Consider the following 15,271-nt stretch of genomic DNA (forward strand, 5'->3'; position numbering starts at 1 on the left):
TGGCATTGTCTATCTTATACAGAATAATATAGTAAAAAATTTCAGCAATACATTCTGTTAATAAGCAATATGTGCCTTTACTTTTTAAAAATGCTTCTTAAGGACTAATTGTATAAAATTTTGTGCATAATGACTTTAAACTTATCTTTGTGCTGTTTTATATTTTGCACATGTTTTAAATGTACCTATATTTCATAAATAAGATTATTTTTAGTAGAGCATAATAAAATGTTAGTATTTAGTCTGATATCCAAAAGCAAATGAGATGAAAATGTAATTTCCTTTTGAAAACTTTAACTTGTATAACTTTAGAACATTCCTATGAAGGACATAACATGGTAATACAATGTTATAAGTCACTAAAGTCATGGAAGAGTCTGAGTTCAGTTGATGAAAGTCTCATAATGGAGAAAAACTCTTAAATCATAATCTCTTGACTTAGAAATCTTATTTTTAGATTTCTATTATTCTTGTAAGCAGGGCTTAGGACTCCATTCTACCTACAGTCATCCACTCTGCATGTCTAATGAGCCCTATTCAATTACTGCTTTAATCTTATCTCTTTTCCCTTTACCATAGCTCTCCAGCATGAGCATTTAAGCATGTGCCTGCACATGAGCATGACCCCACACACAAGCCAAGGCTTTGTATGTACTATAGAAACTCTAGCTGTCTATCAAAGTTAGATCTGGCCAAAATCCTATCTCTGAGTAGCCTCCTGCAATTCTCCCACACCAAGCCAAGTTGGTCCCTATTCGCTCAGTCATTGCCCAGAATTTTGCTTTGTTGTCTTGTTTATCTATTTTGCTTTGTGTGTGTCTTTGTGTTCTGACAGTCCTTGAAAAACATTGGCTTCTGCTTGCTATTGAAGGCTTTTAGAACAAACTTCTAAAATTAATTTCTCCCTCTTAAATTCCATAGAATTCATTTTTTTGCTTTTAATTACTTAAAATGATATTTTGGTACATATATGTAAGCATGGCTATGAAAGTGATTTTCAAATATTGTAGCTATGCTAAAAAACCATACTTTGTGCATTCATTTTTTAATTAACTTCAATAATTATATAGGATTAATATGTTACTCTATTAATTCAAAGTGATACATTTTTTCTGGTTTACTAACCCATTTGTCTTATTTTTGAGATTATAATATAATTACATTTCACCCTTTTCTTTTCTCCTTCTGATTCACTCATATACTCCTCTCTACTCTCCTTCAAGTGCATCACCTCTTATTTCATTAGTTGTTTTTGCATGTATATACATAAATACATATATGTTCCTTAAAATAATCTGTTTAGTCTGTATAATATTATTTATATGCATGTTACTTTTATTTGATATATTTTTATGAATTTTTAACTTGGGTTGATGACTTCCTAAAATAAAATATTCAAATTATTTACATTTAAACTTCTGTCAAATAGCCAATTGGAAGGTGCAATGTAGGCTTAGTCTTAATTTCACTATATGCATATATGATATTTAAGTGTATATGCAGAACATGTGCATTTTTATAATGGTGATGGGTCAGTTCTGTTCATAACTAAAAAATAAATAAATCTCACTGTATTTCAGTTGTGTAAGATTATTCTTTCATAATCTGTTCTCATTCTCTGCACACTTATGATGACATTTTGCTGCTTTTCTGTAAAAACATGTTTCTGTACCTTTGTTTTCTTGATGTTTGTGGTGGTAGGTAGAAAAATACTAAAATATATGCTGTTATCACTTGGACATTCATGGGGTAAAATTTTCTAAGATATGAAAAGTGGAGATTTCTTTTATTGAGGCTATGCTTGGAGGTGGAGGAAGTGAGGGAACAAGACATTTATATCTTTTACAAAGGATACTAGTCAAGTCATCTTGGCGAATAGAAGACTTAGAATAAATGTTGGAAGCTTACCCAGCCAGTTTAAAGAATAACGTTCCTTAAGACTTAAGGAAGTCTTAAGAAGGTTGGGAAGACTCTTGGAAAGTACACGGAAAAATTAAAAGTACAAAAGTACATTATTGCTGGGCGGTGGTGGCGCACGCCTTTAATCCCAGCACTTGGGAGGCAGAGGCAGGCCGATCTCTGTGAGTTCGAGGCCAGCCTGGTCTACAAGAGCTAGTTCCAGGACAGGCTCCAAAGCCACAGAGAAACCCTGTCTCGAAAAAGCAAAAAAAAAAAAAGTACATTATTTATTCTATACACTGGTTTCAGCAGCTGATTTGTTCTGACATTGTTTTTGAAGATATCAAGGAAAAGTTGTTAGTAGGAAATGAATTTTTGATATATTCCTGGAGATAGCTAATGAAAACTTGCATTAAGGGAAATCCATCAAAAATAATAATTGTTAATAAATACAAGCATCATAACAATCGAATTTCTAAAACTTATCAGTTAGAAAAAATAAGGTGTTGTGTATTTTCATTAATTATGCAGATGCTATTTTAAAATTAAAGGATGGGATATAACTTTTGGGATAAACTAAATATAAACTAAGAAGCTTGGTTATTGAAATTTTGAATTCTAGTGACTAGGACAACTAGGTAGTAGTCAAAGGAATACTCTTCTTATTTAACATTACATATTTTGGTGATAATTTATTATTTGGGAATTTTATGCATTGTATTTTGAAAATATGCATCCTCTCCCCCCAACTCTGGCCATTAGCACCCTATCCATCCACCTACACATTCCCAACTGACATTGAAAATCATTCTTTTTTTACATTTTTTTGGGGGGTTGGGATTTGAGACAAGATTTCTCTGTAACCTTGAAGCCTGTCCTGGAACTAGCCCTTGTAGACTAGGCAGGTCTCGAACTCACAGGAATCCACCTGTCTCTGCCTCCCAAGTGCTGGGATTAAAGGCGTGCCCCACCTCTGCTTGTTTTTGTTTTCGGTTTTTTTTAAACATTTCTTATTTCACCATTGAGCCCAATTTCTGTTGCCAAGCTCATATTGGTAGTGGGACCTGCCCTAGTGTGCAGCCAATCTACCAAGAATCACATCATTAATGAAACTGACTCTTCCTCACCCTGTTTCTATCAGATAGCAAAAACTCTGCAGATAGTTTTGGGATTTTATACCCACCACCTTCCTACTCTATATTGAGATCTTGTCTTGAACAGATCTTCTTGTCCCAATCACACATATTTGTTTCAATGTGCATCCAACATGCTCTGTCGGGAAAACATGTTTTTTTTTTTTTTTTTTTTTGTCATCAAAAACCTCTGGCTCTTATGACTAAGAATATCCCTAGGACTTGGAGTAAGGGATGTAATAAGTATGTCCCATTTAGTGCTAAACATTTCAGAGACTCATTTTCTGAATGCTGACTGAACATTTTGTGTGGGATAATTTTTATTTGACAATTCGTACCTTATTATGATCTATTTGACAATTTCAAACAACGTATTTTTGATCAGACTCACCTCCATTTTCATCTCCTATGTCCCTCCCTCTATTATTCAACCTGTTATTCTTTTCTATTACCCCCCTTTCTTTTATGACCAACTGAGTTATATAAGGGTCGCTTGTATGAGCTTGTATAGGTGGGCTAGTTAGTGAGTGGAGTGTGGGCAGTCAAAGAAACTCACATCTCCTTCAAACTTTTCTAAAACTTACTTTTCTATCTCACTGCTTACTTTCCTTATAGATTTTGTTAATGTTTTCCATCATTGATGGTATTATAATAATATACACTGAACTAAAAAAAACTGAAGGCACAATCATTCCAAATTGTACTGTAAAGGGAAAAAATGTGCTTTCTTTCCCAGGAGGTGGATTCTTTATGCTAAAGATGTGCTCTGCCAAGGACAAATCCCAAAGCCTGAAGATTTTTTTTTTAAAAATAAATGCTTCACAGTATGTGTTCATTTAAATGTAAAATATTCAAACTTAAAAGTGAAATTTATATTGGTCTTCTCAGGTAGTTTTTTTTTTTTTTTGTCTCTTTGTTCCCTAGTAAACACCATTTCTCTATCTTTTTTTTAGCCAAAAGAAAAAGGATCTACAAGAGTTCATGCTCTGAACAATGTCAACAAGGCACTGCAGGTCTTACAGAAAAATAATGTAAGTGGTGACCTGAACAGGGTCTGAACACCATGAAACAGCATGTTTAATGTTTGAGAAAAGGCTTTGGCCCAAATGTAGAGAAGGCTTCTTAAGCTCTCTTGTAAATCGCACAGGCTCTTATTCAGAGCGCATGTGCTAGTTCCTTTGTATGTGCTTGCAGCTAATGTAATTCTCGAAGCCAATGGACACAATCATAGAGGACAGAGAAACGTGAAACCTGTAACTGCTATGACTTTCATGTTTTTTCTACATGTTACTTGATGTGGCTGTTTTAATAGACAGACTGAGTCCTTCATGTAACAGTATTCTGTAAAACAAAGAGACATGGATTCCTGAATAGTATGCCATGTTTTCAATTCTAATGCTAACATACTTAGTGCGAATCAAGCTAAAACTTGTGTCACTAAACACACATCAAAAATAAAAATTTAACAAAGAAACAACTACTATGAAGGGGAAGAATTGTTTGCTTTAGTATACTTGGATGAAAATATATATGATGTACTAGAAAAAAGTAAACAATCATAACTAAATGAGTGATCAGGAGAGAGGAGATCTAGTCTCCTCTGAGAAAGACTGAACCTTGCAGGGAGATAGTTTTCCTTTCATATTAACTTCTACAAACTTTCTAATAGACCAATATGTCTATAAGGCACTTTTGGTATATTTCTGACTACATCCAACACCCTTTAAAATGTAATTTCAAAAGCATTTACCATATATTCTTAAAATAACTGCAATACATAATAGATTTTTTAATATTGTACATTCTTGCATGTATTTCTCAACTTGTCTAGTCATAGTAGGCTAACATAAAGGATATAAAATTGGAAACTGTAAAGCAACAGGTTGAATTTATGAATGTAGGGTCATTGTCATGTTTAACATATGAAAGTTATTTTATTGAAACTTTACAAACATGATTGCTTTCCAGCTTTAAATTTTCAATTTTTCTGATATTAGAATAAAATGACCTAATGGAAACAACAATTTTTCTAGCATATTGGTATAAAGAGAAGTTCTTTCAAAAGTAAATACTGGAATGAATATAGATAAAATCTATTGAAAGAGTATCTAAAAAACTGCTGTTTTGCTGAAGAGAATTCAAACAAATAACAAGGACACAGTATTATAGAAATCTTCTAAGTCCATAAATAAATCTTAATCATAATAGATTTTATTTAAAGTAATAGAATAATCATTTAATAATAACATATTTAAGGTTAAAATGAAGTATAAGAATAATATAAATACTTTGTATATTTAGAATAGTTATTTCATTTCTCCTCATGCTCCAAAGCATAGTAGACAGATATACAAAATAGCATTCACTTTGTATAAATTCTCCTTATAAAGTTGTGTATAAAAACATATCAGTTTAATAATTTTGTTTAATTATTTCAAGCTCAAGTCTGTGCTGTCCTCCAGGCATTAAGAAAGTTCTATCTTTGCCATTATCAGTAATGTTATCCTTTAATGCTCAAGAATGTCCAGAGACCAATAGATATATCTGGTGCTAAATATAATTAGAAAAACCATTAAGAAAACCTTTAATCTATAGTCTGTTGTGAGAACCACTAGCATAATGATCATAAAAGTCTAAGTTATCTTGTGAAGCCAAATGCAGTAATTACTGTCCTGAAACAGAAGACACATTCTGTACTGACCGGGTATTTCTGTGTGTGTCAACTTGAAACAAGCTAGAATCACAGAAAGGAAGGAGTCTCAGCTGAGAAAATGCCTCCTTCTGTAAAATCCAGCTGTAAGGCATTTTCTCCTTTAATGATCAATGAATGGGGGAGTATCCAGCATACTGTGGGTGGGGCTATTTCTGAGCTCGTAGTTCTGGGTCATACAAGAAGGCAGGTTGAACAAGGCATGGGAAGCAAGCCAGTAAGCAGCTTCCCATCATGTCCTCTGCATCAGCTCCTGCCTTCCAAGATCCTGCTCTGTTTGAGTTTCTGTCCTGACTTCCTTCAGTGATGAATAGCAATGCTGAAGTGTAAGCCTAGTAAACTCTTCCCTCCCCAACTTGTTTTTGCTTATGGTGTTTCATTACAGCAATAGAAACTCTAACTAGGACACATCCAAAACCAAAGTTAAAAAGACTATAATTGAGGATTAATTCCATAAACGGGCATCATTGAAGGACTTAACCATGGATAGTGATGCATTAAGTGGCTAGTTGAATAAAAACACTTACTTACTCTGAACTATAAAAGAAAACTGCTAACTTGATGAAAGGTATAGCTTTAGTAGAGTACCATGAGATAGATGTGCAACACAGTATGAATATATATATTCTCAAACAACGACCTGGTGTTGAAGGAGCTGTGGGGCTGCGTTCCTGCCACCCAGCTCCCAGCCGCCTGGCTAGCTTATTCCCCAAAATAACAACACACAAACTGAGTCAGGATGCCTCTCTTAGATGAGAGTGCTTGCTTGCCTCTAGCAAGCAGAGTAGACCTGAGAGAGTGCTGCTACCAAGAAACCATGCACAACACTGTCATTTTGTTCTAGAATTACTTCCCAAGCTGTCTCAGGCTTTATGTGGAAGCAGTAGTCCACGTTGGGTGCCATTCTGAGGTAGGAGCTGTGGGGCTGCATTCCTGCCACCCAGCTCCTGGCTGCCTGGCTAGCTTAAGCCCCAAAATAACACCACACAAACTGTATTCTTTTAAACACTGCCTGGCCCATTTCTATTAATATGTGTAGCACCTTGAGGTGTGCTTACCAGGAAGATTCTAGCCTACATCCATCTTGGGTCAGAGCTTCATTGCATCTGCCCCAGAGAGGAGAGGAAATGGTGTCTCAGCTCACTTCCCTTCTTCCCAGCATTCTATTTTGTTTACTCCACCCACCTATGTTCTAACCTACCAGGGCCAAGCAGTTTCTTTATTAATTAACCAATGACCTTCCTCCATCAACCTGGTGTCTTGAATCTTCTCTAAACAACTCATTAATATCCTTCCAGTGTTATTGATTGGATAAATGCCACCATGAATATGTGTTATGTTTGTGGGGAGGAGGCTATATAAAATCACAGGCACTGGACTTATCTCATAGAAAGAAAGTAATGGGTTAGGTGGGTTTGGGTGTAAATAGGGCAGCATACAGTGTATAAAACATCCTAGTTGTTCTTACTCTGTTGTTCTGGGTGAGTCTTGAAACCTGCATACTAAAAATCTTTATGCTGTCCATTGTCTTGCATTGCTGAGCAAATAAGGAAGTCATTCACTTTTGAGACCATGCTACTTCCATGTGCTGACAGGAAGCAGAGATGGTTTTTGGTTACAATATCAACCAGGTAACAACATACACATGCCCCTGGGGCAGGAAAATGTTAGACAGTCATGGTCATTTCTAATACTTCAAGCTAAACCAGTTCTTGTTTCCTCTTTTTCTATAACTCTTCTTTTTTTAAAAAAAATATTATTTACGGACCATTTCATAGGTGAATAATATATTTACATCATTCCTCCCTTCTTTTCCATCCTTCAATTCTTCCTGGGTCCCCCACTTCCTCTCAAATCCATGTCCTTCTGCTTTTTAAAATATTATTATTACAAATGCACAGATACACACAAATACACACACATACACACACACACACACACACAGAGAGAGAGAGAGAGAGAGAGAGAGAGAGAGAGAGAGAGATACAGGGGGATTGGATAACTTACCAGGTAGTTTGTCCCCGAAGAAGACTAAGTTTTCCTCTCTCAGTAGCTGTATTAGTTAAAGTTTCTATTGTTGTGAAGAGACATCATGACCATGACAACTCTTATAAAGGAAAACATTTAATTGAGATACAGGTTACAGTTTCAGAGGTTTAGTCCATTACCATCATAGAAGGGAGCATCATGTCTGGGAGTATGGTGGAATGCAGGCAGACCAGATGTGGTGCTGGGGATTTCTACATCATGATACAAAAGACAAGAGGAAGTGAACTGTCTCCTTGGGTGTGGCTTGACCATGTATGAGATCTCAAAGCCTGTGGTTCTGAATGACACACTTCCCCCACCAAGGCTACATCTTTTCCACAAAAGCACACCTTTTAATAGTGCCCCTCTCTTTGGGAGACATTTTCTTTCAAATCAACACTGCAGCCATTATATTGCCTGTAGCTTTTGATCCTGCATTGACATTGGCATGTCAACTGATGGTGTCATTTTCAGGTCTTATTTACAAAGCATAACCTGGCCTTACCACAGATACTAGTACTGAAAGAGGTGTTGCCAGAGTGAAAGAGATCTGAAGATGAGAATAGAGAGACACAGGTGTTTTGAATGAGGAAACGGAAGAAAGGGAAAACTTTAAGTGGTATTGAGGAGAGGCAGCAACTCATTCCTGTTCTTTTATCCCCACTTGAATTCTGTTCATATCTTGTCTTCATATAACATGCACACCACTTTATGGTCTGATTTTATTTTTATGTGGCAGTGGTTTTAGCATGACATTATCTCTGCTATCACTAGTTTAGTTTAGAAAAACCATGTATTGAGAAGAAATCACTTCTAAGTCCAGTGATACCATCATTACAATATTTGCTGAGAGCAAAGCTAATTTTTTTCTTTCTTTTTTTATTGATTTTTATTGAGCTTTACATTTTTTTCTGCTCCCATGCCTGCCTATTTTTTTGTAATAAAGTTGACTGGCTATGGTACTGAAAAACAAAGAAAAAATAGTACAAATTCCAAATTCACGCGGAATAGGGTGACACTATGAAATGACTTTGTTTTTTATCTCACCTGTTCTAGATTTTACAAAATTATCTGGAGCCTCTATTTGTTTGTGGCTTTTTTAAGGGGTAGAGAACAAATTTCCAATGAGAGGGAATCAATTCTATCACTTCAAAACTATTTTTTTTTTGTGAGCACTCTGTTTTAGGAGAACTTAGAAGGCAGTTCTATAGTATTTTCGGCCTTTTTCTCTCAAATAAGATTATTTAATGTGTAGTTTAAATTTTCTGTGGTTGGAAGATGCCTAAATGTGTAAAGGGCTTGTGGCACATAAATGAGAACCTGAGTTTGGATTGTCAATGTGCACATAAATGCCAGCCATGTAGGTAGAAGCCTCTAATGCTGGCCCTGTGAAGAAAACCACAACAGTTGTGCTATAGCTATGCCATGTCCTGTAGATTGTGCTCCTCCCTAACATTTAAATCTTATACTCTTTCAACACCTTGTTCAGTATATTCCATGATCCTTGGACAGGTTGACATTTAGGGCTAAAATCAAAATCAATTATTCTTAGCACTTTGTCAGTTGTGAATCTCTTGCATTAACTGTCACAAACTGCAAACAAGAGAAGCTTCTCTGAGAAATGCTGAGAGGAGAACCAGTCTTTCAGCACAAACTTAAATATTTACGAGGCAGTTTGATAACATGACCATTTGGCAAAACAAAAGTTGGTTTTATGGCCTTCCTGGCCAGGGCATGTGACCAGGTCCAATAATACCAAGGATGACTTCCCTTCTTCAAAGTGGGTGTCTGATAAATAACACTCCTGCCACCTTTCAACAAGTGGCTATAGCTAGTCTGGGAACTGGATTTATAGCATGGAGAGCACACAGCTGCAAGAATCATTGGTAGCTTTTCTCCCCCAGCTGCCTGCATAGCATCTTCGGGCACTGTGGAAATGAGCCAGCAGGGAGGAAGATTCCATCTCAGCTCCAGCATGATATCTGTATGTTCAACGATAAAAGTGTGTTGTGTCTTTAGAAACAGGCTCTTACCATAAAACTCTGCTGGGCATCCAATGTAACTAGCTATATCTTGTAGTTTGTGGGGGCCTAATGGGAATTGCTTCACAAACAGCACACAGAGAAATATCCTACACCTGACACTGACGTTTTAACTTAATAATCCTTAGCTTCTGAAATCTGCATTTTTCCATCCATACAAAAGCCCTCCTTTCATACTTTTTAAAATTAATTTTAGTCATGTTATAAAGTAATATGTTTTGATGTGACTTCTTTATAAACCATAATTTGAACATTTTCTTCAGGCCACCAACCAACTGTGCTCTGTCATCTCCCTGGCATTTCCAAATTTTATAGTTAATATTTTTTTAGAAAGGTATTATTTCTATTACTACATTTTCTTTTTTTTATATGCACACTGAGGGTTTTGTTCAACTATTCAGAGGAATGAATATATAGCATATTCATGGAAATGAGTGGAATTGGAAATTATTATACTAAGCAAATAAGTGAGAAACAAACATTACAAGTTTTCTGTCATACACACAATACCTCTGTCTGTCTGTCTGTCTATCTATCTATCTATCTATCTATCTATCTATCTATCTATCTATCTATCCATCCATCTACCTACCTACCTACCTACCTGTTGATCTCTCTGTGTATGCAATCATCGGTCTTTATATTATCTGTACATATGAAAATATAAGTGATATTATTAGGGGAAATTATATATAAAATGGAGGAAGGGAGCCAGGAGGTGGTGGCACATGCCTACTATTCCAGCATTCGGAACAGAGGCAGTTGGATCTCTGAGTTCCATTCTCATCTACAGAGCAAGTTCCAGGATAGTCAGGGACACACAGGGAAATCCTAGAGGAAGGGGGTGACAAGAAAGGATGATAGGAACAACAGTAGCAGCAACAACAACAACAACATTCAAGAAAGGAAACTATCACAATACATTTTTCTACTTGGAATGCATACATGAATATAACATAAGACAGAAATGAACCAATTGTGGGGGTGTACATTCTGAAACATGTAGGGAAACAAAGAGACAAGAAGTTGTATATTAGAAAATCCAATATTAAACTTGTAGACAATGTCACAAAGAGGCTCATACTGAATTGTACATTTTCTTTTTTTAATTGAATTTATTGAGCTATACATTTTTCTCTCCTCCCCTCCCTTCTTCTCCCCTCCCCTTCAACCCTCTCCCAGGGTCCTTATTCTCCCAATTTACTCAGGAAATCTTATCTTTTTCTACTTCCCATGTAGATTAGATCCATGTATGTCTCTCTTAGAGTCCCCATTGTTGTCTAGGTTCACTGGAATTGTGAATTGTAGGCTAATTTTCTTTGCTTTCTGTCTAAAAGACTTTTATGAGTGAGTATATATGATATTTGTCTTTCTGGATCTGGGTTACCTCACTCAATATGATGTTTTCTTAGATCCGTCCATTTATCTCCAAATTTCAAGATGTCATTATTTTCAAACCTCATAATAGGTCTTCAGAAGACTTGCTCATTAGAGATGCTGATTTCCTATATTCCAGAAGAAACCAGTACTCTTAGCTCTGTGAAAATACTAACTGGTGTCTATTTGCCAAATGTTTCGATGATTTGTATCCACATCATCATCATCATCTGTGAAATATTCCAAAATATTCTTTTGTAAAACAGAACAATGCACAACAAATACATATCTCAATTTTAAATTCATATTCCAATGCATTGTAATATTGTTACTCTTAAGCTGAAGAATGCTTTAATTTAAAAGAATCTGAAGAATTTGATACTATGAGTTTGCTAGTCTTACTACATAACTTAGACTTTAACTTTTGCAGTGAGAGGAAGACAACTTTTTCAAGTATATTTATACCTAACTTGAGGTACTTGTTTATCAGTGATACATTCATATCAAGGTTTTGTGTAATAATACTTATATACTTACAAATAGCATTACAAATTTTAGATTTTATTAAACTTAATGTTAATAATGCTTTTTAAAATTGTATGGCCAAAATTGCAAAGCTTGGAAAGGAAAGGTTATATATGCTTGCTTTTAGAAGAGTAGCATAATATATTAACACATATGAAATGTATATTGCATAAAAGAATTCAATTATGTAATACTGCATGGAAAATTATATACATTTTACTTTATTCTGTAATGTAAAATCATTAATGAGGAAAATGTGTGCTTTCTCAAGTGTTACTCTCTAGTGTCAAACTATAAAATAAACTTAGTTATGTTTAGTTATAACACCTACTTTGCCAAAAAGTGTAGATTACATTTTGTAGTCTCCTAGGCTTCCTGAATTGATACTTTCATCTTGATTTGTTTCTTTTAAATTGCTTGTTTGTTTGTTTTGTTGAGACAGTGTTGCTCTGTGTAGCAGTCCAGGCTGTCTTAGAACTCCCTCTATAGACCAGGCTGGCCTCAATCTCACAGAGATCTGCCTGCCTCTACCCCTTTAGTACTGGGTTTAAAAGCATGCACCACAATTGACGGAATGTTTTAACATATATCAGCCTTTCAAGTGTTTATATTTGCTCAAGGTTATAGGACTTAAAACAAACAAAGAAACAAAAAATCCTACCTCATTGTTAAATATGATGTAAGCAATATATGAAAACATAGCTTCATTAAAGCATTCTCCTATGCTACAACACTGAGATCAAAAATGTTTAAATTATAGAAGTCATTTCATTTGTTTGAAGCCACTATTATTTTAACATATCTTAGTCCAATATATGTGGTATATGATAGCTGGTTAAAGTCATAGAATGAATGACTTCATAAAATTTAAACCATTGGAAATAGGGAAAGAGAACAGTAAAATGGCTCAGGGGGTAAAGGTTGTTTGTTGCCAAGCTCAGTGACCTAAATTTGATCCACAGGATCCACATGGTTGAAGGAGAAGACAATCTGTTAAAAATTGTCCTCTACACATACATTGTACATGCATACAAAATAAATTAATAAAAAATGTCATAAGTCAATATTAAAATGATACAAACAAAGCAGGGATTGAGGAAAACTTGGTTTCATGGACAGGTATACAATCACAGTATTTTTCCTTTTATTTTATGTATATTAGACTATTCATCATTCAATTATAAAATATTCATTACATGCATGTCTCAGTGGAAGAAGAGAGTGGTGATTTATGTCATAGTTCTTAAAATTTTAAATAGTTTAAATCTTAATTTTTTTTAGAAAAGCACATACTGCAAGGCAGTGAAGCCACATTGAATTTTCTCTAGTTTCAGATTTAAATGCATTGTATTTAGAAGGATTATGTAAATCCTTGGGACAAATTCACTTAACTATAGATAAGTATGTTTAACTACATGTTAATAATTTATAAAACTCTTAGGATGTTTATAAAGGAAACCTGGATCATCTAGTATGTTGGAAGAAACTTCGTAGGTTATTTATTATTCATGATAAATAAATATATGTATGTGAAATACAAATAAATGATGAAAGTATACTCATAAAACGTAGCTACTAGAATAGACATTTGTCTAATAAAATTCAATGCATGGTAGGTTCTAAGCCATTAGTCACTGTTTAAGAGTGTCAAGATTCTGAATGTATGTATACTCAAACTTTTAAAATGACATTAAATATTCTCTTTTAAAATGTGTTCATTTTTGGGTGCAATTATTTGATAAAATTTAATTTGTAGTAATTTTGGAATAGCCTCATTCAAATAGCAAGACTGAAGAGTGACAAGATAGTTTGTGTTTATTTCTTTTCCCTTCATAATTTGTATCTTTTATTCGGGTATTATACAGAAAAACTAAGTAACAAAAGTATCTACACCTGCAAATAAATGTGAATTGCAGAAAAGATCTGAGAAAGCCACATATCTTGAAAACATACTCTGAGAAACTTTTTATTTTCTGTTGGCTAAGTGGTATGGATTAGTTGTCATTAGGGTTTGTAGCTACGAAACATCCATGTCATTGCTGGCTCAAAATGCATAAACATTTTATTTGTAAACTGTCACTTTCCTTATTGAATGAACTGTAACTTTAACTTCCAAGTTAAAACTGTAAAAGAGTTAAAAACATAAATAATGGGAAGTTTCACCATCCCTCCTCCGTTGCCTAGAATAAAAATGCATGACAAAATGCATTAGTGTATTCAGTCATAGAATTATTCTCATCTATCATACTCACATATACATGCACACATACATCCTAGTATTTATTATAAGAATATCACTTTTACCCTTTCCTCCTCTCTTCTTTATGATTTGCTCTAATTTTTATTCCTCAACTTGATTTTTTAAAACTAGGTTCTTCTTTCATACAATATATCCCAACCACACTTTCCCCTCCCTCCACTTCTAGCTCCACCTCCTGCACCTTCCCATTCACCCAGATCCACTCTCTCTCTGCTTCCTCTTCAGAAAGGAGGAGATCTCAAAGAGATGACTTCCAGACAGGACAAAAGAAGATACAATAAAAAAAAAAGAAGATACAATAAGACAAGGCAAAACCCCTCATTTTGAGACTGGAAAAGTCAACTCCATAGGAAGAAAAGTGTCCCAATCACAGGATAAAGAGTCAGAGATCTGCCCACGTCCACTTTTAGGATTCTCACAAGGGTAGCAAACAAAGAGCCACAACATACACAAAGGATCTGGTGCAGATCCATGCAGGCCCCATGAGTGCCCCTTCAGTCTCTGTGAGCCCATTTGACTCCTGCTTAACTGATTTGGTGGGACATGTTCTCCTGGTGTCTTATATTTCCTATCACTCCTACACAGTATTTCCTGCTCCTATTTTTACTCATCCATTATCCAATGGAGATTTCCAATTTATACGCTCTATCCACATAATATCTGGCTGTGAGGCTCTGTCGCCATCAGTTGCTGGAGAAATCCTCTTTGATAACTATAAGATGAGGCACAAATCTATTACTATAGCAGAATATCATTAGGAATCATTTCATGACTTTTTTTTTTGCCACTTGCATTTGGTTCTACCATAAGTCTCTGGGCAATTCAGTCTCTGATTCCTGGTCATACAGGTAGTGTAGGATACGGCCTTCTTTTCTTAGTGTGGACAAGTTCAAGCAAAAGTTGATTGGCCACTTGCCCTTGTTTTGTGCCACCATATCTTTCAGGCAGAGCAGATTGTAGGTGGAGAATTGTGTGCCTGGGTTGGTGTCGAGGTATGTAGTTCCATAGCCTGCAGAGTACCTTCTTGCGATGAGAAGACTAGAATGTAGAGGTGAATGTTACAAGCTTGCCCTGCTTGATTTCTATGTTCAGTGAGCTCAGCGGAAGTTGTACTCAGCAACTGCTGTCAGTTTTCAGAGGATAACTTGTTTCCTAGCATCAGACTGGGTTGTTTACGCATTTCCATAGGACCTCTTTGGCCAACAAGAAAAGATAGTCCCACCATTAGTTTGCCTTTTCTGACTACAAACGATGACCAGTTCAAACTCCCTACCCTCTATTGTGAGGAGTCCTCACT

General features: G+C 35.3%; 1 protein-coding gene across 1 annotated transcript in view; it reads left to right on the forward strand.

Annotated features, from left to right (window-relative positions):
- Dmd (dystrophin) overlaps window positions 1-15,271 on the forward strand; it is a 2,258,623-nt gene that overhangs the window by 460,897 nt on the left and 1,782,455 nt on the right. The window contains exon 4 of the mRNA XM_057760244.1: window positions 3,986-4,063. Coding sequence (XP_057616227.1) covers window positions 3,986-4,063 — 78 coding nt within the window. The remainder of the gene's footprint in view (window positions 1-3,985; window positions 4,064-15,271) is intronic.

Source organism: Chionomys nivalis, chromosome X (genome assembly GCF_950005125.1).
Source record: "Chionomys nivalis chromosome X, mChiNiv1.1, whole genome shotgun sequence".
Taxonomy (NCBI): domain Eukaryota; kingdom Metazoa; phylum Chordata; class Mammalia; order Rodentia; family Cricetidae; genus Chionomys; species Chionomys nivalis.